Below are 24293 nucleotides of genomic sequence, written 5' to 3' on the forward strand. Positions count from 1 at the left end.
ATATTTTATTTATCCCCTAGAGCAATTTTAAAGCATCATATTACTCTTTGCAACAACAGCAACAACTACAACAAAAACCCTTCCGCACTGGAGAGAGTATGGAATAGTATGTGTCATAAATAATGTCTGCCATACAGAACAGTTTTGAAATAATTAATATTTTAACAATAATTCCTCAAGCATGATGGGTCTTTCAAATGTGACATACTTTAAAAACAACAACAACAAAACCCAAACCGCCGCACACACATTTCTTGTATTTAAAAGGCTACTCAGAAACATTAATATTAAAGAGAAACTGGTTTCGGGGTTGTTGTTTTTTTTCTTGAGGCACAAAACAGTTTAAAGATCTTCCAAATGGAATTGTTTAATATTTTAAGTATTCTATATCTAGTGCTCTTAAAAAAGTACAACCAGCCTGAAGCAATGATTATGGGATTAAGAAAAGTGAAACCAGGGTGGCTTTGGTTTGGCAAAATTTCATCACTTGGGGAGGTGTTTTGGATCCTGGAGTCTCTGTACTTTTTTTCTTTTGGAGGGTCCACAAGAAGTCTGTGAGGGAGTATAGTAAATGTAGAATATCTTTTCTCCCAGCAGCATTCAAGTATGCAAAATTGTCTGCTTCAGTGTTCTTCACTAGTTTAGTAGTATGGGTGTGTGCAAGAATCTGAAGCCTTGATATATGTATTCTATGAATTTTCAGGGATAGGCTGGGAGGTTCAAGTGACTAATAATATTTTTGTAGAAGGCAATAGTGACCAAAAGTTACAACAATCTGATAATATAGCCATGGTATCTACCATGTTATAATATGATTGGGCCACAGCATAGATAGGCTTCTAGCCGCTTACATTAATTTTGAAAGTGGGACTTAGGGCTTATCTATACTACCGCGTGCGGTCGATTTAAGATACGCAACTTCAGCTATGTGAATAGCGTAGCTGAAGTCAACATACTTAGATCTACTTTCCACGGTGTCTTCATTGTGGTAAGTCAACAGCTGATGCTCTCCCGTCGACTCCGCTTGTGCTCCTCATTCTGGTGGAGAACCAGAGTCAACAGGAGAGCGTTCAGCAGTTGATTTATCGCATCTATACTAGACGCGATAAATCGACCCCCGCTGGATCGATCTCTGCCTGCCGATCCGGCGGGTAGTGTAAACAAGCCCTTAGGCTCCTAAATTACTTAAGCTCTTTTGAAAATTGTATGTGACATGCCTCAATCAGTTAACAACAGGGTTGTGCTTTTCTTTTGCAGTTGCAGTCATTATGTTGCTTGAAATATTCCTGACACTGGCCTTGGGGATCGTCGTCTATCTGTTCCTTACCAGAAAGAAGGAGGAGACGCTACCCATTGAAGAGGGATGGTGGGGCAAAGGGCAGAAACCTGACTCTGAAGAAGATACAACTGTTCATCCATTTAAGGTGGAAACCACAGAAGCAGAGCTGAATGTAAGGAAACATCTCTCCTGGGGAGAGGAGAGTATGAAATGGCAGAATAAATGCGTGCTTTGTTTTGGAGCGATTTTAAATTAAACTAGTAACTAAATTTATAGAAGTGAAATAGAACTATTGAAATTGAGGTGTGATGCACAAATCTTAATAACAAGGGACTTCCCCTTGCTCTCAAAGTAGTAGTGATAAATAGACTTCTGTATCCCAATGTTTTGTTTTGTTTCCAGCTGACTGCTATCATGTTAGCGTATGAGTCTACTTTGTGAAGTCTGATAATTCCAGAAAATATAGCACATAAAAGTGGAATTTGGTTTTAGTGATCATTCAACTTTGTGCTGCTGTACTTGCCCCTCCCTCTGACTGATTATTGAGGCTCTAGATTATAAAAAACAGATTCGGGAAATGTCTTTAATTTACTCATTTCAGAAGCAGATAAGAATTTCTCACCTTCTTGAGTGCCACTTGGCTGCAAGTAAAGAACAGCACAGCTCTTGAAAATGTTAGTTAAAGCCTTTTATAGGATGACTGACCTGCCTTGGCATTAAAACACTGATACCATGGTAATGAATACAGTGAAAATATGTAGGTGGTGGAATCTTGCAAGTGATAGAGATTTTGCTTTTACATGTACATGTTTGTATATATTTGGGAAAGTTGCAGCTTTATAGAGCTGCTTGGAGTGATTATTCAAATATTATGCACAAAATGGGGTTGTCCCTATAGTTCCTTATAATAGGTTTCCATTTCTTTTATTGGTCATGGCTTCTGTAACTCTTACCTTCTTCCACTTTTGAGTTTAAATAGAAGGTGGCCTCTTAAATGTTCTCTTCTGTTGCATGATAAAATTGTGGATAGCTGCTTACTTGAGGGTTGTCTCTAAATTAAATACAGTTTTGTTTTGTATAAAAGCTATTGTAAAATAACAACCCAGCAGCAATAAACGATATTGGTTGGGCATAAATAAGGCCTTGTCTAGACTAGGATTTAAAGTAGTGATGTTAGCACGTTAGCTAACACATTTTATATAAATGTAGGCTAGACAAGTCACTTTACCTTCAACACCTGTTAGCTGCAATAGGAGTTATCCATGTACATTGACATCAGAAAATACCTCCCAGGTCAAAACCCCCATAATTGCAAGTATGAGAAGTCTCTTGCTTCATATAGGCCGCTTGTCTCTGCTGAGTGATTATTTAGGGCTACCATATGTCCGGATTTCCCCAGACATGTCCGGCTTTTCGGTCTATAAATAGCCGTCCGGGGGGGATTTTTAAAAATCTAAAAATGTCTGGGATTTCCCCCCGGTCGGCTATTTATAGACAGAAAAGCGGCGGCCAAGTGCCGCTGGGCACCCAAAGCCCCTTACCGGCTCCCCCCATCCAGTGCAGCCTTACCACGCTGTCCAGCCCCGCAGCTGTCTTCCCCCTCCTCCCCTCCCCTGAACGCTCTGCCCATCTGCTCCTCCCTCTCCCCTGCTTCCCGCGAATCAGATCTTCGCGGGAAGTCTGAAAAGAAGCAGGGCAGGCGGGCGGCAGCAGCAGGTAAGCTGGGGCGGGGGGGGGGAGGAGCGCTCCGGGGAGGCGCGGCCCTGGCCAAGCGGCTCCCTCTGGCCCGGGCCGAGCAGCGCCTGGCGGCCCCAGCCCAGCTCAGGCCCCAGCGGCTCCGGCCCCGGTTCCAGCCCCAGGGTGGTGACCCCGGTTCCAGCCGAGCAGCCCCGGCTTGGGCCCCAGCAGCGCTGGCCCGGGCCCAGCCCAGCTCGGGCCCCAGCAGCGCCAGCCCTGGTTCTGGCCGAGCGTGCCGGCCCAGCCCCGGCCGAGCACCCCCGGCCCGGCCCAGCTCGGGCCCCAGCAGCGCCGGCCCCGGTTCCGGCCGAGCGTGCCGGCCCAGCCCCGGCCGAACACCTCCGGCCCGGCTCCAAACCCCACAACCCCGGCCAGAGTGCAGCCCGATTTCTGGGCTCTTTAAAGCCGGTCCTGGTCAGGGGACAGGGAGGGAGGGGTTGGATGGGTCGGGAGTTTGGGGGGGGAGCTGTCAGGGGGCAGGGGTGTGGAGAGGGGTTGGGACAGTCAGGTAGCAGAGGGGGTTGGATGGGTCAGGAGTTCCAGGGGGTCCTGTCAGGGGGTGGGGAGCAGTTGGATAGGGCATGGGAGTCCCCGGGGGTCTGTCTGGGGGCGGGGGTGTGAATATGGGGTGGGGGTGTGGATAAGGGTCAGGGCAGTCAGGGGACAGGTAGGGTCGTAGGAGGTTCTCAGGAGGGGGCAGTCAGGGGACAAGAAGCAGGGCGGCTTAGATAGGGGGTGGGGTCCTAGGGGGCAGTTAGTGGCAGGGGTCCCAGGAGGGGGCAGTCAGGGGACAAGGAGCGGGGGGGGGGGGTTGGAGGTTCTAAGGGGGGCAATCGGGGTGGGAAGTGGGAGGGAGTGGATGGGGGCAGGACGGGGCGGGGCTAGAGCGGGGCTCCTCTCCCCCCCTCCCCCAGTGTCCTCTTTTTTGCTTGTGGAAATATGGTAACCCTAGATTATTAGCTGACTGTACCATATCTGCAGCATTCCACATGAGCCCTGAATCCACATTAGGAGTGTCACTTTTGTAGACTCGACAAATCCACCAAAATAAATTTGCAGGGAAAATATCCAGCTCACTGACTGAGGGGAGCAAGAGAAAGGGATTTGTTGGAGTTCCATGTGTGGAGGGATTGCAGGACTGGGCTCCAACAGTAGGATTTTCCAAAGTACCTAAATAACATGGAGCACAAGTACCACTGGAAGGAAATGGGACTTGTATTCCTAAGTCACTTAAGGTGGTTTTGAAAATCCCACCCTAAAGCACCTTATTCAGTATCCAAATAAATGGAAAAGGGAAGGTATCCTTGTGACACAGAATGGGAGCGAGCATTGTAAAGAAGACTCTTTGATCTCCTGCCCATCAGATGCTAGAAAAAGACTTCTCTCCCCCTGTGGTCTGACTGAACAAGGACAGCCAAGACAGTGTGACAGGTATGCTACAGTCAGGAGAGAAAGGGCAGAGGCTTTAACAAGGGGAGAGGGCATTGACGGGGGCTCTATAAGTACATCAGCAAACAGTAAATTACACAAGTATCACAGGAGGTTTTATTTTCACTTCAGTTACTATTTTGCTTGGCAGTAAACTAGGAAATGTGCCAAGTAAAACACGTAAGAGAATCTATAGTATCTTTATCTTATCATCCTTCCTCTTTTCTTTTCCCTTCAACCTCTTTCTCTTCTTGTTTACTCTAGGATTTATTTAGAAGACTGGATCAGGCTCGATTCACTGAGCCCCTGGAGAACAGTTGCTTCCAATATGGATTTAACTCCGTTTATCTCCGGAAGGTCATCTCCTACTGGAGAAATCAATTCAACTGGAAGAAGCAAGTGGAAGTTCTCAACAAATTCCCACAATTCAAAACTAAGATTGAGGGTACGTGGCTTTGCCCTAAAAAGAGCACGTGATAAAATTTAAAGATCACATCTAGCCTGTTGGAATCATTCCAGTGCCATTTAAAACTGGCCAGTTATAAAGCCTGTTCCTAAGAGGTTTTTAAAATGAAAATTCTAGCAGATACTGATGCATAGTGGTGCTGTTGTTAACAAATCTTTGCCGAGGGGTGGTTCTGATGCCATGAAATAAAAATACTTTACTCTCATGAGCAGTCTCGCTAAGATCGGAGTGCTGCATATGAGTAAAGTTTGCAGGATCAGGCTTTGCACTTCAATACAGGACTGCTATAAACTACTTAGTACCAGTAGTTTGGTGCATCCATTACCATTAGAAGGAGTGACACCAAGAAATCCAAATCTTGGTGCTAAAGTTAAACCCCAAGAGTGGCTGCATCTGCAGTGAGAAATATAGGGGATGTCTCCCACCATGGTTGTAGCATTGGTACTAGCTGTGGTGGGAGCAATAGTGTTGACTGACTGCTCAGAGGTTTACCACTGTGTAATCTAAGCTTATCTCTGAGTAGGTCTGGGTGTCACAGAGGTAAAAATGCTTGTGGCCAGGCTATACAAGCGAGTATCAGTGAAACTGCACCACTGCTACAGCGATGGTGAGAAATTTCTCTAAATGTTTCAGTTTAAACAAGGCCAAAGAATGCCAGATGGAGTCCTCTGATGCCTGCACAGATTTTCTGTTGAGGTCACTGGGAGCCAAGTACAAGTATCTTAAGGCAGAATTTGACCTTAAGACTTTAAAATACTGATTTGTTCTCAAGCCTACAAAATATCAAAATCATCTGTTGTATCATCCACAGATTCCTTACCTTCTTTCCCTGTCCTATTTTATCCTATGTACTTGCCCAGCCACCGTCAGTACCCATAGGTTCTATATCTCGGTAACCCTCTCTAGGACTAAAGCCTAGATGTGGCTCCCTATGATGGATCCCATCAGATTTTCTGCAGTGCAAATTCAGGTGATCCCTTCCCCATAACAACTGCTCGGTCTGCCTCCACTGCACTCTCTGTCAGCCTAGGAACACGTTTCCCTTTGTATCAATTTAATGTGCTTCTGGCACTTGATGAGCAGGCTAGCTTATTCTGTTTGCTTAATTATTTATTTATTTAAAATACTGTACATCAAAGGGACCTCTTGAAAGTGACTGGGGAGATTTTGAGATTTACCAGTCATTGCCCAATGGAAGCTTTGAAATGCTTGGAGCAGAATAATGCTTTATATGTTTGTGTGCTTTTTGGGTACAAGGTGTAGATTCAGGGCAAAGCAGCCAATTGTCCCATATTAAGAAATCTATGAAAGCAAAATTCAAGCTTAGGATGATGCCTTTTTTTATTTGAACCCATAAATGAATGTTGTTAGAAATGGACTAACTGACCCTAAGAGGCATTCTGGGTTTGTCACACTGAGACAGTGCCGTTTAGTGGTTAGAACTTGGTGCCTTTATTTAAGCACTGACAGTGTACTTTTATCTTGTGTAGCATCCAGCAAAGAGACGCTGCCTTAAAAAGGATTTGCAGTTTGCCCTGGTCTACACTACAAGTTTAGGTTGTATTTAGCAGCGTTACATCGATTTAACCCTGCACCCGTCCACACGACGAAGCCGTTTTTTCCGACTTAAAGGGCTCTTAAAATCGATTTCTGTACTCCCCTGACGAAGGGATTAGCGCTGAAATCAACATTGCTGGGTCAAATTTGGGGTAATGTGGACGCAATTCGATGGTATTGGCCTCCAGGAGCTATCCCAGAGTGCTCCATTGTGACTGCTCTGGACAGCACTTTGAACTCAGATGCACTAGCCAGGTACACAGGAAAAGCCCCGGGAACTTTTGAATTTCATTTCCTGTTTGGCCAGCGTGACGAACTCAGCAGCACAGGTGACCATGCAGTCCCCCCAGAATGTGTCTACGTTCCCCCTATCATCTCTGTCCCTGAGGTTATTAGAAGGCGAAAAAAATGCACTCGCAATGACATGTTTTCCAAGCTCATGCAGTCCTCCCACACTGATAGGGCACAGTGTAATGCATGGAGGCATTCAGTGGCAGAGGCCAAGAAAGAATTGCTGTGTTTGCTTAATGGCAAAAGTATCATGCCTCGCTAGCAGTCCGGCCCGAGCCAGGTCGCTGTGTCAGCCTTGGGCGGGGCCTGACCACTTTGTGAGCAGGAAGGCCATAGATAGAGACATTGCATTAGGTAGCTTCTGTAGCTAGAGAAAACATTCCTGTGCATTCGGCAAAGTCTGTGGCAAAAAAAGAGAAGCCCCATAGTGCAGTGGTTATCACATTCACCCAACACACGAAAGCCCTGTAGTGTAGTGGTGATCACGTTCACCTAACACATGAAACGTCACCAGTTCAAAACAGGTCACTGTTCCTTTTTCTGACTCCCCTCCTGCATTTTAAGTCTTAGAACAGACTGCGCTGTGAAATTTTACTTTGAATTATATCAATTATGAGTTAAATAATATGGAAGCGCTGTCTCAGTTATAGTCCTGGGTTCCTTATCCTTTCAGCTGCTCTGATAAATTAACATTTTTGTTAGGGGTGGGGGGAAATTTTCATGAAGCCTTTTATAGGGACTAATGCTATCTAGGACTCTGAAATAATCTTAACGTGGCCCATAGAGTGCAATCCTTCCTTCTGGATTTGTCATTCCACAAGTTGAACTGCTCCTTACTATTGTCCAGGCTTCATGAGCCATGGGAGCAAGGGGCAGGCTGGGGTAGGTGTGACCGCACGGTCACAGGCAGAAGCCTCCAGCTCGTATGATATTCCAAGCAGGACTGAATCTTCATGAGACGAAACTTAAAGAAGAGAATGACCTGGAATCACTCCCATTCGATGCTCTAAGAGGAGGATAGCCATGTCTGTCCAGGCAGCCCTGATCGACCTCACCGAGGTCTGCCGGCTGAGCGGGACCCTGGCTGGCAGGAGCCGGTGGACGGAGCCTCAGACCGGCAGCAGGCCGACCCGCTCAGCCCACTGCCTGCCTGGGGTTCCGATCATCCAGGCAGGTAGCAGGCTGAGCGGGTCCAGTGGACGGGACCCCGGAAAAAAGGCGCAAAACGATTGTCTGCCGTTGCTTTCACCCCGGGGGGGGGGGGAGGCGCTGACGACATGTGCCCAGAACCACCCGCGACAAAATTTTTGCCCCATCAGGCATTGGGAGCTCAACCCAGAATTCCAATGGGCAGTGGAGAGTGTGGGAACTGTGGGATAGCTATCCACAGTGCCACACTCTGAAAGTCGACGCTAGCCTCGATACTGTGGATGCACTCCGCCGAGTTAATGGTCTTAAGTGGGGACACACACAATCGACTGTATAAAATCGATTTCTAAAAAATCAACTTCTATAAATTGGACCTAATTTCGTAGTGTAGAAAGGTAGACTTGAAGAAGACCAGGAGAGGATATCCTGGGCAATGCACTGGAAGGAATAGTTTTCATATTAATAATGGTTATTAAGATGGGCAGGAGACCAGGATAAAAAACAAGTTCAAATGTGTAGAAATTCAGACTCCTGGGTTCCATTCCTGCCACTGACTCATTGTCTGACTTTTGATGAATTACTTAACTTCTGTGCTTCATTTTGCTAATCTGTTGGAAATCATATTTGCCTTCCTCAGTTGGCTGTTGTGGGACTTAATTGGCATTTGTAAAGCACTTTGAGATCCTTAGATAAAAGGATCCATAGCCGTGCAGAGTGTTGTTTATAATAATTATAAAAAATACTTTATGAACAGATTTATTCATAACCCTCAGTTCTGTATGATTGGTCTCAGAAGCCTTTTTGTGTGTGTGTGTGTGTTTGATATTTTATTTATTTATTCATTCATTTATTTTTACAGGCCTTGATGTCCATTTTGTTCATGTAAAGCCTCCTAGCTTGCCTGAGGGCCGCTCTGCAAAGCCATTATTAATGGTTCATGGTTGGCCTGGCTCAGTCTATGAGTTTTACAAAATTATCCCTCTCTTGACGGACCCTGCTAGCCACGGCCTGAGTGATGAACATATTTTTGAGATCATTTGCCCATCAATCCCTGGCTATGGCTTCTCGGAAGCATCACACAAAAAAGGTATATTGTGAGTGGAGTAGAAACTATAGCAATACAGCAGATAGCCTCCTTGTGGTAAAGTAATCCTTTTAGTGGCTGATGCATCTTCTGTAGTAATTTGATGCTCTATGCAGAGTAGGAGATAATACACCTCTATCTCAATATAATGCTGTCCTCGGGAGCCAAAAAATCTTACCATGTTATAGGTGAAACCACATTATAGCGAACTTGCTTTGATCCGCTGAAGTGTGCAGCCCCGCCCCCCCGGAGCACTGCTTTACCTCATTATATCCAAATTCGTATTATATCGGGTCGCGTTCTATCGGGGTAGAGGTGTATGTTAATAATGAAGTTAAATAATTTATTGTACAGATATAAGGTACTTTTATGTGATGTGGAGAAATCGGTGTGATTTTAAAATGACTTAGTTTTAGGGCCAATGTATCAATATTTATTTAAAACAAAATAGGGTTTAGAAAAGTTAATATGAAGAGAAACCTCATGAAGTAAATGAAAAACACAAACAGTACCTCTCCCCATAAATGGTGGGTTTTTTTAGTAGTAACTGTTCCATCTAGTATCTTTAGTCAAGCTGAGTTCAGAACAAAAAGTAAGAAAACAGCATAAATGGTGAAACATAAATTTAAGGCAGTTAAAGGATAATGCAACTGAGAAATTATTTGTTAATGTCACTTCAAACAAATGTGGAAACAAGATACTATTTTTAATGAATTAACACTGTTAACTGTCAGATCAGAATAACACTTGGATGAGGAAAGCAGAGTTAAATGACTGCATGTTAGGTCAGGGCCATGAAGCCTCTGAGGAGGGGAATAAGGGCAGAAAGGCCAGTCTTATCTGTTGAAGTAGCTTGTCTGCTGTGCTCTGTAACAGGGTGTGCTGTCATTTATCAAATAGAGTGCACAGTGTTAATTCATCCAGTGGTCTTGGGGAGGAGGCAGGAGGAAAGGGAAGTTTGTTTGGTCTTCGAAAGCTGGGCAGCTTCTCCGATAATGTATGTGTGGTTTATGTTAGCACCAAGTTTATGGACTGACACACTGTGTGTGTATTCTGTAAATGACCCAAGGCATAGCAGTGGAGCATTGTATCACCATTGAGGCTTGAAATTTCCAGCTCTGGCTAACCTGAAGTTTTCTCCTCCTTGTGGGAATACATTGCAGTGGCAGTGCTCAAGAATACCCACTAGGGGCTAGTTTAGAGCAGTGTTATAGTCTCCAGGGAGACCACCAACCCTGTGGTACAGCATGTGCATGAGGAAGGTTGACAATTAGGAAATGGGTTGGGGTCTCTCCCCCCCGGCTTCTGCTCAGTGGCCAAGAGCCTCTCTAGTCCTTGCCTTAATGAAGTGAAGGGAGCCCCAGTGGATAACTCTGTGGGGTGGGGGGGAGAAAGCTAGGCAAGGGAAAGCTGCTGTTCATTTTGTAGGGTTTTGACAGCACCACTAAAATAATACCGTCTATACCATGTGGTAGTTGGTAACTGTTAGTCAATAACACTTGGTGCCTTTTTCTTTTCACAGGATTTAATTCTGTGAGTGCCGCCTGCATATTTTATAAATTGATGCTCAGGCTGGGATTCCATGAATTCTATGCTCAGGGTGGTGACTGGGGCTGGCTGATCTGTACCAACCTGGCCCAGATAGCTCCCAAGTGAGTATCCTTTAAATAGTACATTTAATGCTCATGCATGTGAGGGTCTCCTGATTTGCCTTTACCTGGGCAGTGTGTAATTTCCCCCTCTGGATTGCTCTGCACACAGTCCTGACCTGGATCACCCTTTCTGCTCAGGTCCTGGGCTTCTCTCAAATAGAGATGGCCAGTTGTGTGGTGCTTTTGGCATGGCCACAAATCAGGTCTAGCAAGGGACCCAGCATGTGCATTTGAACCCTTCTCTCTGCAATTGAGTCTAGTGGACTGTGCAATAAACATTGTCCCACTGAATTGTGAAACTGATCAAGCTGTGTACTCATCTTGCAGCTTGAACCCGGAAGTCTGGGATGGGGGTGCCACTGCCTTGAGCTACAACAGAACCCTATGATTGGAACTAGATAAAATGCATCTAATGCATTAAATTTATAGATTAAAAATACTTGTAATTTAGTTTCCAAATACTATTTTTGTTAATTTGTATTTTTTATTGTGTTTAGCCACGTGAAAGGCCTTCACTTAAATATGGTTTCAGTTACGAGCATGAGATTTACCCAGCTGCTGTCCATTCTGTTGGGACGTTATTTCCCAGGACTCTTTGGTTTCCAGGATGAAGATGTCAGGCGGATGTTTCCTTTCTTGAAAAAGGGACTCTATAAGATCTTGATGGAGGCTGGCTACGCTCACATACAGGCTACAAAGCCTGACACTGTTGGTAAAAAGACTTATTACTGTAAAACTCCACAGCAGAGCCCTGCAGCAGGACTGGGATCCCACCAGTTCTGCAGGACCCGCTTCCATAATAGTGGGAGTGGGTAAAATCTACTTTATTGCAGGTGGGATTGGGTGGACAAAAAAAACAGATTGCAGTAATTTGCAGGAAAACACTTAACTTTTAATACTTAAATTTAAGTGAGGGGCAGAAAGAGATTTGATGTCTATTATAACAGGAGTTAAAGTATTTTTTTACAAGGTTTAAGCAAGGTTTGTTTTATTCTTTTAGTGGTAAAAATTGTGTCTGAATTCCATTTATATATATAATATCTTAACCAACCGTGTTTTGTTTTGTTTTTTAAGTAACATGGGGGAATCTGTCTCACGGGATTTGTGGGATCTAAGGTTTTTGCGGGTGGAAGCAGGATAAAAATATAAGAAACAATACGGGAACAGGTGGGAGTGGGTAGTGCAGGGCGGGACAGGACTGGGATTAAAAGGATAGTCCCGCGCAGGGCTCTGCTCCACAGCACTGTGCACTCATCCTGTGATCACAGGGAAAACTACACTTGGAGCTATTCCGTTTTTGTTTTCTTAAATACAGAGTACATTTGAGAAAATCTGCAGAAAATCAGTGTTTGCGGGGGCGGGGGGAGAAATACTGGAGGTTTGTGTTTTCAAAAGGTATGCACCTATTCTGTGCATGCAGATAGCAGGGTTGTGCATGCATATCAAGTATTTAGGTGCACATGTGGCCAGCTGTGCAGCTAACTGGCCCTTTGAATGCACAAATAAGCAACTTGCGAGTAAAAGTTGGGCATGCAGTTGTGTGCCTGACCCTCTGTAAATGCTGTTGGCATGTTTTTCAGTTTATATAACTAATGTATTTGTACATATCCATTAAGACTTAACCACTTCTATTATGATGTTATGGGGTTCCAAAGTCCATTCCTACTACCACATTCCTGATGAGTGTAGTCGCTCAACAGAGAATGTATCAGATATTAAACTGATGCTACACTTGATGCTGAAAATGGCCACATTTATTATTACACCAATGTGTTATTCCTCATAGACTATCTAATTCATTCAGATCGCTAGGCCACTTTGGTAACTGTCCAGGATTAAAAGTGGGAGACAAGAGCTGCAGTGCTCACACACAGTGGTACAGCGCTCAACAGGAGAGATTGAGAGACCTGCCCAGAATACCCCCTCCCCCGCCAGCCCAGTAGTCAGGGCATTCTCTTTGGAGATGAGGAACCCAAGTCCTTATTCCACATCAGGCAGATGAATCTAGGCCTCCCACATCCTGACTGAGTGCTCTAACCACTGGGCTAAATGTTATATGGGGGCGGGAGGCAGCGTCTCCTCCTCCTCTTGTAGCTTTTGTGTGGATTAAAAATGTGCTCAAATCACATCTACAAGATCAGGCCCCAAAGACAAGGTAAGTGGGGAATGCTTAGTTTGTGAATCCTGCTTGGGTTTAGGCATGAGTTAAGTGCTGAGTTGCTGGGCACTTTCAGGACTTAGGCAGCTGAGCACATGCTGAAATTTAGGCTCTTTGGTGACCTTAGTGGTGGAAAATTGGTAGCCTACAGGGTTGGGCAGGAGCAGAACAGAGGTTTTGTGGATGCCAGTGGACTAAATGTTGACTTAGGTGCCTGAAGTGGCAGTTAGATGCTTAAGTCTCCCTTGTGAATCCCACTCTAAGTGCTTCCATTTAAAAGCACCTTTTGTAACTGAATGGGACAACTTACTCCAGAAGGTGGAATGAGACACTTACTTTCCTTAGCTGTATTCAGTTAAATTACATGAAATAGAGTGAAATATCGCTGTGCTAAAAAAATTGTGCTGTAATGCTTTTTTTTTAAAATGTAGCCACAGAAATTATATTGAATAATAATAGCTGGTTTTTAAGAATGCTGCAGTATACAATCAAAATGGTTACCTCAGACTAAGAGTCCATGGTACCTGGAAAAAGTTCTGGCTGACTTTCAGAGATTTTCTTTTTTTAGAAAGTTACTAGTCACTAATTAAATTATTTTGTCCAATTAACTTTTTAATTTAAATTTAATTAATTTTTAAAAATATATTTACAGAAAAAACAAACAATGATCTATGCATAAATTTCTCATAATACAACAATCATTTGCAACTATACCTTAGCTATACTTAAGTCACTAATTAAATTATGGTTAAGGTTAGCTGATGGACTGACAGGTGACTGCAGTTGGCAACTCTGCTCCTCCTGCTGTGGGGTTTGCTGGCTGAGAGTCTTGCTCTTACAAATCATCTATGATTTGTCAGAGTGGAACTTTCAGGCTGTGAATCATTGGTAATTCGATGGCTCAGGAGTCGCAGAGCTGGAGCCAGGGGCATTACTGAAATTGTGGGGGTAGGGGAATATGGAGGGGGGGAGGAGAGGGGCATGGCAGAGGCTAGATTGCCATCTGGGCACCTGTGGAGTTGTGGTAGGGAGCATTCCCGGGGGGGGGGAAGGATAATGTGTGTGCTGGATGGGGCATGGTCAAGTGGGGAAACCAGTGCTCGGTGGGATGTCTGATGAAGAGAGTATGCTGCTGGGAGGGCATGACAGTGGCAGAGCAGGGATTCTCAGCCAGTGAACTATGGAGGTTTGCGAGCTGAGTAAGCTGTCATCTGACTGTCCGTTGACAGTGCACCATTTGTGCCATTGTATTTTATCCACATTGGCAGTTAATTAAATGAACCTGCATGGATTAGTGTTTATGCCTACAAATTCTTGGGGAAACGTGCACTGATGGTTGGTTCACTGCAGTTGACTGAAGCACTTTGGGATGTGCATGGAAGTTGCATTTCAAGTGAGCATCAGAGAACAATGGTCCTTTACTCCAGCAGATGTCTCTAGTGGAGACAATGTCTCAGTTTTTCCCATTTGGAAAATGGAGACACTTATCTACTCCGCCCACCTCACTATGGTGTTACAAGGATCACTGCATGCCTGTACAGTGAAATTGGAAAGTATGATGTTCAGGCCAAATACTGTTATGACAACATTTGGTAGCTTGCTTTTTAAGCCTCAGCCACCAGATGGTTAAAACTTTGCTAGCATTATTCATGTTTAAATAGAAGTTGTCGCTAACATAATTTCATCCATGAACCTTAAATGCACCCTGTGAGCGTGTTTGGGATTTTAAAGATGCTCGTTCCTCATTTCAGTATCATCCTTTGGAAGCCAGAATTGGGCATGTGTGAAGCTGTGAAATGTCAGGATCCCTATATCACAGAAACCTAGGAGAAACCCTTATGGCACCCAGTGTTAACATATTCTGACTTGGGAGAAAAACCTAGAAGCAGGTGTAAGTTCACTGTCCAAGCTTTGTGCAAAAAATAAAGAGCAGAAATGGTGAAAAGCAAACTCTAAAGCAATGGGTATTTGTAATATAGGACACGACAGTATTCCCTAAAAAGAGTTTCTTCTGTTTGATACAATGTGCTAAATCCTGCTTGTCTTCTCTTCATACAAGTAGCCCTTAAGGCAAGCAGAATTTGTCCCAGTAATACTCTTAGTATTTGACAGTAGCTTCCACTTAATAACGGAGGCAATCTTACTTGGCACATAAAGCTTAATCTTATTAGCTTGCAGAAAAAGCCATTAGAAATACGACTCTTACATTTAATTTTAAATACATACGGTATCCGAGTAATGCTGAGTCTATTACCATATTTAATTAGATTAGACAATAATAGGTTCTGACTTGTTCTCTTTATGATAGCTTAAAAAAAAACCCCACACCCTCACAAAGCTGTTCCAACAGCTGTAACTGTTCTGTACTATAATGGGGAGCTTCTAATGTAGTTTGAGATTAATAGCAGGTATGCCAGACTTATTTTTAATTTTTCTCCTCCTTTTCAGGCTGTGGCCTGAATGACTCTCCAGTAGGGCTGGCTGCATACATCTTGGAGAAGTTTTCTACATGGACTGATCCTGAATTCCAGAAACTAGAGGATGGAGGTCTAGAAAGGTGGGAACAACCTCTTCCTCTGACTCACCATTGGCCTCTTTCCCTATTCTAGAGGAGGTCACTCAGCCCAGACTTATGTTTAGATCACATTAGTCTCAAATAAAGTTTTGTTTGGGGTAATTTGGTTTACCTGCCATCCTGCAAGGAAACTGTATGGCCACAATAGCACAAAATTACACTTGTGTTGGCAATCATAGAAAAGAGGCCAAAAGTGAATGGGCCTTGAAGACTGAACTACACCCTCACACCTATCTGTGATCCCTCCAGGCCATGGTAGAGGTACACTGGTAGTGTATGGAAGAAACTTGCCCTGCCACTGCCTATGCGGTGTCTGTTTTATGGATAAGCAGAGGACTTTCGTTTCTAGGGTTGTCATTCTGGCACCTCTCACTAGTACTAATATTACATTTAAAAAACAGCAGAGAAAATGTCAGGGAAGGTGGAGGGAGGAGAAATCTGTTTTATACCAAAGATTTTTTGCTCACAAAATATCATTTCTGATTCAATCTAATGCAAATCTTTGTCTCTTCTCAGATTTATTTACTTTAAGTTAAACCATTGTCATAAAAATGTATACTTACAGTTTGCTACCAATGGGTCAGTCTTGGCTTGGGGTGATATTCTAAAGCCCTAAAATTTGCTGAACTACCTGGCTGAAGCTGAGCCAGAGTGCACATTAGAAAAAGACCAATGAAAATGATTTGAATATAATGTCTCCCCTGTGACGGGTTTACTGTGGGGTATGAAACCTATATTCATAGCAAAGATTGGCCAAGTTTCTGTCGTTTTTTTAACTTAGTCTTTTATTGAAAACATATGTTAGTGTTCAGTGTTTATGAAAATAAATGGCACAAGCTGCCCAACATGCTCTTCTGGTCTCCCTGTTCACTGAAGGGACGATATAGGTGGTGCTAGGTCATGGCCTCTTTTGACAGCGTTATTGGAGCTGGGATATTTTTTGGAGTCTGTCTCCCTTGTAAGGATGTTAAAGTGTTAGGATTTTCATGTCTATATGAGCACTAAATACTCAGGCTAGCAGGAAGGGAGAGTGCTAAAATGTTTGGGCTAGCAGGAATGGGAAATGCTAAAATAGTTGGGGTAGCTCTGAAATACTTGGCTAGTAGGAATGGAGGGTTGGGGTGAGGAAGTGTGTCAAGTCCCTTCTGAATTAGGGGGCTAGTACTATTTTTCGTTAGCCATTTTTGCTTTAATTTTTATAATTTAACCAAAGTAAATAGCCAAAAAGATTTGAAATGATTCTTCTACCATAAACTAAACTACATTCAACTCTCATGAGGCCATTTCTATGCTGACCTTTTCAGGAAGTACTCTCTGGATGACCTTCTCACTAACGTCATGCTCTATTGGGTGCCAGGCTGCATGGTTTCTGCAATGCGTTTCTACAAGGAGAATATCGGGAAGGGGATTGGTACGCAGAAACATGAGAAGTAAGAGGCTTGCACTCACATGCATGCTAGTGGCACAGTGTGTGTTAGTGAGTATTGTGGGGGGAGAAGCTGCATCACAATATGTATTTTGTTCATTGATTGGACAAGCCTACTTATTTACTTCTGCTGTATTTTCCAAATGTGCTGCAGTATATCACTCAGAAATAAGAGACTTCACTACAGCAACTCTACTGTTAAACTTCTGGTGAGAATTATCATGTTTGCACCTTAGTCAAGCGAGAGAGAGAGTGTGTGCGCAAACCATTTGAGACCCTACTTCAGCTAATGAATTAAACTGTATTTGCCATCTTGACTGAATCTTGTAGTCAGCATTCACTTACATAGCTTAAACCCTTGGTCATCTGGTTTTGTTATCCTGCTTATCTTGATTTGGGGTGAAGTTTTCAAAAGGGCTTAAGTCCCACTTTCAAAATTGACTTAAGCTTGTAGAAGCCTTTGTCTCATTGAAAGTCAGTGGTACTTAGGCTCTTAAGTGCTAAAGGGGAAGAGTTTCAAAGACCCCAGTGGGACTTAGGGATCTGATTCCCATTGATTTTCAATGGGGGTTAGGTGCCTAACTGACTTTTGTACCTTTGGCTACATCTTCAGTAGAAATGCTGCACCTGTGCCATGGTAACGCTTCAGTAGATGCTCACTCCAGCGATAGGAGGAGGATTCCCATTGCTGAAGTTAATCCACTTCACCGACAGGCAGTAGCTAGGTCAAGGAGAGAATTATTCTGTTGGCCTAGCGCTGTCAACACCAGGTGTTAGGTTGGCTTAACTATATTGCTCAGGGATGTGGAGTTTTCACACCCCTGAGCAACATTGCTGGGTCGACCTAACTTTTTAGTGTAGACCTGGCCTTAGAAAAAAAGCCTCTTTAAGTTACTGTTGAAAATGGGACTTAGGCTCCTAAGTCACTTAGGGCCAAGTTTGCAAAGATATTTGGGCACCTAAAGATGCAAATAGGTTAATAGTGGGATTTACAAAAATGCCTGAGCCCGATCAAAATAAGTGGGAATTAGATGACTATAGGGCTTAGGAACGTCTGAAAATTGCAGTAGGCGCCGTTTGCATCTTTAGCATCTTAAATACTTTGAAAATCTGGCCCTTACACCCTTGTGAGAATTTTACCCTTGGTTTACAACAAATGCAATAAGATCCTAGAAACTGGACCCTTGAGGTCATAACTGTTCGCTTCCATTCCACCTGCCACTGCAGAATTGTTCCCCACAGTATATTCTTGTGTATTTTGTGCAGTCCAGTTTTAAATTGCCATAGATGGGAGAGTTTCACCCACGGGAGACTATTCCACAGGCTGAGCAACCTCAGTGCTATGAAATATTTCCTGATATCCAGCCTAAATTTACCTTTGTTCAACTTCATCCCATCATCCCTACCGAAAGCTCCTTGGAGCATTCTAAACGATTCCTTTCCATCACTGCTGTTTACACCCTTCAAATACACAGACTCTTAATACATTTCCCACCCTTCAGTTGTCTTGGCAAGTTCCCCATATTTAGTTCTAATCTTCCTTCCTGCATAAATAACCCGTCCAGTTCCATCAACATTTTTGTTGCAGTCCTTTGAATTCCTGTCAAACACATGATCCTTGGTATAGTTTGATCAGACTTCCATTCAGTGGTTACTTTGCTCCCACCCCCCTCCTCTGGAAGGAAGCTCAGAGGAACCTCAACTAATCATATAATCCAACCTCCTGTGCTGAGGTAGGGCCAAGTAAACCTAGACCATCCCTGACAGGTATTTGTCCAACCTGTTCTTAAAAACCTCTGATGATGGGGATTCCACAACCTCCCTTAGAAGCCCGTTCTGGAGTTTAGCTAACCTTATAGTTAGAAAGTATTTCCTAATATTTAACCTAAATTGCCCATTACTTCTTGTCCTACCTTCAAATGGAAATGGAGAACAATTGATTAATAACAGCCCTTAACATATTTGAAGACTGTTATTTGGTCCTCCCTCAGTCTTCTCTTCTCAAGACTAAACATGCCCAGTTGGGTCAAACAACTTTCCTTATAGGCCAGGTTTTTCCTAAACCTTTTATTTGCTCTCCTCAGGACTCTCTCCCATTTATCCACATCTGTCCTAAAGTGTGGTGCCCAGAATAGGGGACAGTACAATTACCTTCCGCATCTTATATACGACTCTCCTGTTAATACACCCCAGCACATTAGCCCTTTTTGCACCTGCATCATGTTGATTCATATTCAATATGTGATCCACTATAATCCCAGATCCTCTGTAGTAGTACTACCACTTAGCCAGTTATTCCCCATGTTGTAGTTGTGCATTTGATTTTTCCTTCCTAAGTGTAATACTTTAGTTATCCCAGCTTGGTGTCAGCCACAGATTTTATAAGCATACTCTACACTCTATTATCCAAGTTATTAATGAAAACATTGCATAGTACCAGACCCAGGACAAACCCCTGCAGTACCCCACTAGATATGCTCTCCCCAGTTTGACAGTAAAACATTGATAACTACTCTTTGAGTATAGTCTTTCAGCCAGTTATGCACCCATCTTATAGTAATATCAGCTAGACTATGTTTCCCTAGTTTGCTTACGAGAATGTCTCATAGGACTGTGTTGAAAGCCTTACTAAAATAAGATACATCACAGGTCGATTGCTCCTCCCCTTCCACTTGGCCAGTAACACTGTCAAAGCAGGAAGTTAGGTTGCTTTGGCATGATTTGTTCTTGACAAATCCATGCTGGCTATTCCTTATAACACTATTATCCTCTGATGCTAACCAGTTGATTGTTTAATAATTGTACCAGTATCTTTCTAGTTATTGAAGTAGGGCTGGCTGGTCTGTAATTCCTTGGGTGCTCTTTGTTCCCCTTTTTAAAGACAGGTTCTATGTTTGCCCTTCTCCAGTCCTCTGGGACCTCCCCTGTCATCCAGGAGTTGTTGTAGATAACACTGCTCTACAGGCAAAATGCTTCTGAAATAAATGTAGTCAAACTTTACTAATTCTGGGTCACTGAGAACGAAAATGATGCTTAAAATTGTTGATTGGCTCTAGTTTTCAAGATATGCTATTGGGTTAGTATATACGACCCTTGACTTGGGAATGGCGGAGGATAAGTGAGTTATAAAGGGAAGGGATCTCAATTTAAACCAAAAATGACTAAAATACATCTTTGACTGGATCTATGAATAAATCTATGACTGAGTTTGGATAGTACTTGCTTTTTAGGCAAAACAATGAATGATGCAATCTGAAGCTAGTATTGCATCATACATGATATGAATTGCATCATGTTATTCCTAGAAGTCATGGAGGATGCAATCCTAACGAAGCTTACATCACTCTGCTGAACAAATTGCCCTATATCAGCTCTAGAAATCACACAGTGTCATGCTCTCTTATTTGTCAGTGTTTGATTTCGCAAAGGGACACATTTCTGTTTAGCCAAAGTGAGCGGAGATGCCTCGTACTTGTGTGAACAGTGCAGATCACCACAAACATAGCAGAAGTTAAGTGACTTTTGCATCACAAAAACGCAGTATAACCACTATGGTTAAGAAAGCCTATCACCTTTATTTTGGCTGCAAAATTGGAGATCAGGACAAGAGGTAGGCCCCACACATATGCTGCAACACTTGTGCAACAAGTCTTTGCCAGTGGTTGAACAGGTAAAGGAAATCTATGCCTTTTGCAATGCCAATGATTTGGAGAGAGCCAACAGATCGTAACAGCAATTGTTACTTCTGCATGGTGCCTCCAGTTGGGAAAGGTGTGTCAAAGAAGAAAAAGTGGACTGTGCATTATCCAAACATTCCATCAGCTATACGCCCAGTACCCCACGGAGAAGGACTGCCGGTTCCTGATGCACCAGAATCATTCTCACTTGGGTCAGACGAGGAAGAGGAAGAGGATGAAACTTCTGGTCCTGAACCAGCAATGTCACAGGACCCGCATTTTCTCCCATCCTCCTCCTCTGAACCACATCTCATAACACAAGGTGAACTGAATGACCTTGTCAGGGATTTGGAACTACCCAAGAGTAAGGCAGAGCTGTTGGGCTCCAGACTACAGCAGTGGAATCTCCTGGCAGGTGATGTTGGGGTTTCCGTGTTCCGTTACCGTCAAAAGGATCTTGTCCCATTCTTCTTCATGGAAGGTGATCTTGTAGCCTGCAACAACATCGATGGTGTGATGGCAGCCCTCAACATCATTCACGATCCAGATGAGTGGAGACTGTTCATTGATTCATCGAAGACGAGTCTTAAAGCTGTTTTACTGCATAATGGCAATGTTTTGCCATCAATTCCAGTTGGTCATGCAGTCCATATGAAGGAAACCTATGACAACATGAAACAACTTTTGAGGTGCATAAACTATGACCAACATCAGTGGCAGCTTTGTGGCGATTTTAAGGTTGTTGCTCTCTTGCTTGGTCTGCAGACTGGATACAAAAAGTACTGCACTTTTCTCTGCGAATGGGATAGTCGTGCAAGAGATTCCCACTACCTCAGGAAAGATTGGCCACTCGGACAGTCATTGGAGCCTGGGAGGAAAAGTGTTCAGCATCCACCACTTGTTGAATCAAGGAAGATTTTGTTACCACCTTTACACATCAAGCTGGGTCTGATGAAGAACTTTGTCAAGGCCATTGACAAAACACAAGCAGCTTTCAAGTACCTCTGTGGAAAATTTCCAAGGTTAAGTGAAGCTAAGATAAAGGAAGGTGTCTTTGTTGGTCCTCAGATTCGTGAACTTCTTCGAGATGATGCATTTGACCATGCACTGCATGGCAAGGAAAAGACGGCATGGAAAGCCTTCCAGTTAGTGGCAATAAATTTTCTCGGAAACAACAAGGCAGACAACTACAGGTTGTTGGTGGAAAACCCCCTCAAGGCATACAAAAGCCTTGGTTGCAACATGTCACTAAAGATACATTTTTTGCTCTCTCATGTAGATTTTTTTCCACCGAACTGCAAAGCAGTGAGCGACGAGCATGGCGAACGATTTCACCAGGACATTGCAACAATGGAGAAACGCTATCAGGGCAAATGGAGCCCATCTATGCTTGCAGACTATTGCTGGACAATGACAAGATATGCTCCATTTAATGAATACAAGAGACAAGCCAAGAAGCGCCGAGTAGACACTGAATAGGACTAAACTATGTACATAATAGTTTTTTGCCTTTTGTTTCATAATAAAGTTTAATTTATATAACCCTTTTGCTGATTTTAAAAGTGTTACATAAACAGGACAGGTGAAATATTATCATGTAAAGCAACCATAAACACATGAAAAGACCTAGGTTTACAATTTATGATTAAAACTCTACTATCTACACAATATACATAGACATAAAATGTAAAAACTTAAATATCTTATAAACAGTAGCCAATCAGTTGTTTTAATTGTCATATTTGAATTCAGCACATCAAAATACATAATAAATAGCACATTTTATCTCTGAAGCAGACGACTTCTCAAAAATTGTAGACCAGTGTAATTGCTAACAGTTCAGCGATTGCTTTAGCTAGTTTCTGAAGTATCTTGCCAGCTATTTCATCAGGTCCTGCTGACTTGAATACATCTTTCTTCTCTAAATATTCTTTAACCTCTTCTTTCCCTATTTTGGCTTGCATTCCTTCCCCCTTGTTACTCAACGCAATTAATGTTAAGATCTGTGCCCCTTCTGAGGGTACTTCACAAATAGTATGAAGTCCTATATTTACATAAAATTTGTAGCTATGTCCTTTTAAAGTCTTTTCAGGAATTGGAGGTGATGGTGTCTAGTGGTTAGAGCCAGGACCTGGGAGTCAGTTGGATTATATTCTTAGCTCTGTCACAACCCTGTCACCACTTAACTTCTGTCTTAGTTTCTCCATCTGTAGAAGGGGCATATAATTCTTATTTCAGCAGCGTTCTGAGTCTTGCTAACCTGTTTGTAAAGCACTTTGATTCGCTATTGAAAGGTGTTCTAGAAGGACAAAGTTATTTTCTCTTCTCTCTATCCCCTTGCAGGCTCCCTGTGCGAGTGCCTACAGGTGTTGCTTCCTTCCCCAATGAAGTCCTGCACACTCCTCGGTCCTGGGCGCAGCAGAAGTACATCAATATCATCTCCTTCAGTTTTATGCCGCGAGGTGGCCACTTCGCAGCCTTTGAAGAACCGGAACTTCTTGCCACAGATATTCAGCAATTTGTGGGGAGAGTGGAAAAGGAGGAACCCTGGAGCGAGAAGAGAAAATAACTCCCCCATGTAAGGTGCCTTTAACTTCAGGCACTTGTAAACTCAGTATGGCCTGTGCTAGGATATGCAAGCTTACCTTGAACCAGATATAATAGAAAATAAAATAGAGCAACAGTATATTCAGATATAGTATTCTTAGGGTGTAATAGTTACTCTTCACCAGCAGGCTGAACTAAAACAGTATAAGAATGTAAGATGAAAATGTATCTTTTCACATGCAGAACTCTGAATGTCAGCATTGACACGTGTTAATTCTCTTTGCTTTGGAGATGCAGTGGGAAGTAGATCTTATTTGATTTAAATGTGTCTTTGGAAGAGTAAATTTCCTTAGTTACTACAACCATGTGGCAGCTTGAGATTTTCAGCTGATGGTAATCTATAGTCAGGGGTTATGGCTTCACTTCTCTGCTAATAGGATGCATTAGATTTCTGTACTGAAAGGTGGGAAATGTAGCATTTTAATGCATAACTAACAACTACTACAGCAGTTAATCGTTCAATAAAGAAAAGCCTATTGAATGTCTCTGGTGAATTTTTAAGCTCTATTCTGAGCAAAAGGAAAAACCTGACCTGGAAGGTTTTTGCTTACTTCCTCCCTTGCTAATATCCCAGTATGTTTCATGCTGTGGCATCTGATTGTAATGAGATTTCTGCTAGGCATGATGGGATGACTTAACCGTGTAACAGGAGAATTTGGGAGTCTGGGATGGAAGGGAAATTTTAAAAAGTTCAGCTCAAACTTCTCCAAGTATTGACTGTCCCCCAGCTTGGCAGGGACATGAGCAACAAAATCTGCACTTGCTTTACCTCTGTTTTCATTAGTAAAATATTTTGTTGTGTTCTCACTCTAGTCTCTGTTGCTTGCAGGCACAGGATGTAAGCGAAGAATCATCCTCTTGTTCCTAGAAAGAATTTGCTGCAGGGAGGGGCCTTTCTTGAGTTATTCCAGGTACACTGTGAGGAAAGTGCTTTCCCATGGGGTGGGGGGTGTCAGTTCTTTTGCTCATGATACTACCAGCTGTTTGCAGGCCCTGATATGTTCCTTTTTTGGTTAAGTCCTTGGCTTCTGGACACTCATATTTGTCTTCCTTCCCTCCTATCCCCACGTGTGGTCTTACATTTCAGGGCAATAGGTCACCCTGTCACATCTTTATTGCATATGCAGACATCTGCTACAGCATCAGGAAACATTGCTGTATACTAATATAAATGAATATTTCCCCAGGGACTGATCAGTCACAGCAA

At 43.2% G+C, this 24293-nt stretch overlaps 1 protein-coding gene across 1 annotated transcript in view; it reads left to right on the forward strand.

Moving 5' to 3' along the window:
• Window positions 1-23567, forward strand: part of EPHX1 (epoxide hydrolase 1) — a 51176-nt gene extending 27609 nt beyond the window's left edge. The window contains exons 3-10 of the mRNA XM_054022669.1: window positions 1258-1451; window positions 4709-4889; window positions 8767-8994; window positions 10514-10643; window positions 11141-11355; window positions 15250-15358; window positions 16681-16806; window positions 22823-23567. Coding sequence (XP_053878644.1) covers window positions 1269-1451; window positions 4709-4889; window positions 8767-8994; window positions 10514-10643; window positions 11141-11355; window positions 15250-15358; window positions 16681-16806; window positions 22823-23048 — 1398 coding nt within the window. The 5' untranslated portion in view covers window positions 1258-1268 and the 3' untranslated portion in view covers window positions 23049-23567. The remainder of the gene's footprint in view (window positions 1-1257; window positions 1452-4708; window positions 4890-8766; window positions 8995-10513; window positions 10644-11140; window positions 11356-15249; window positions 15359-16680; window positions 16807-22822) is intronic.
• Window positions 23568-24293: the final 726 nt, after the last annotated feature.

This window comes from Malaclemys terrapin, chromosome 3 (genome assembly GCF_027887155.1).
Source record: "Malaclemys terrapin pileata isolate rMalTer1 chromosome 3, rMalTer1.hap1, whole genome shotgun sequence".
In the NCBI taxonomy this organism is placed as follows: domain Eukaryota; kingdom Metazoa; phylum Chordata; order Testudines; family Emydidae; genus Malaclemys; species Malaclemys terrapin.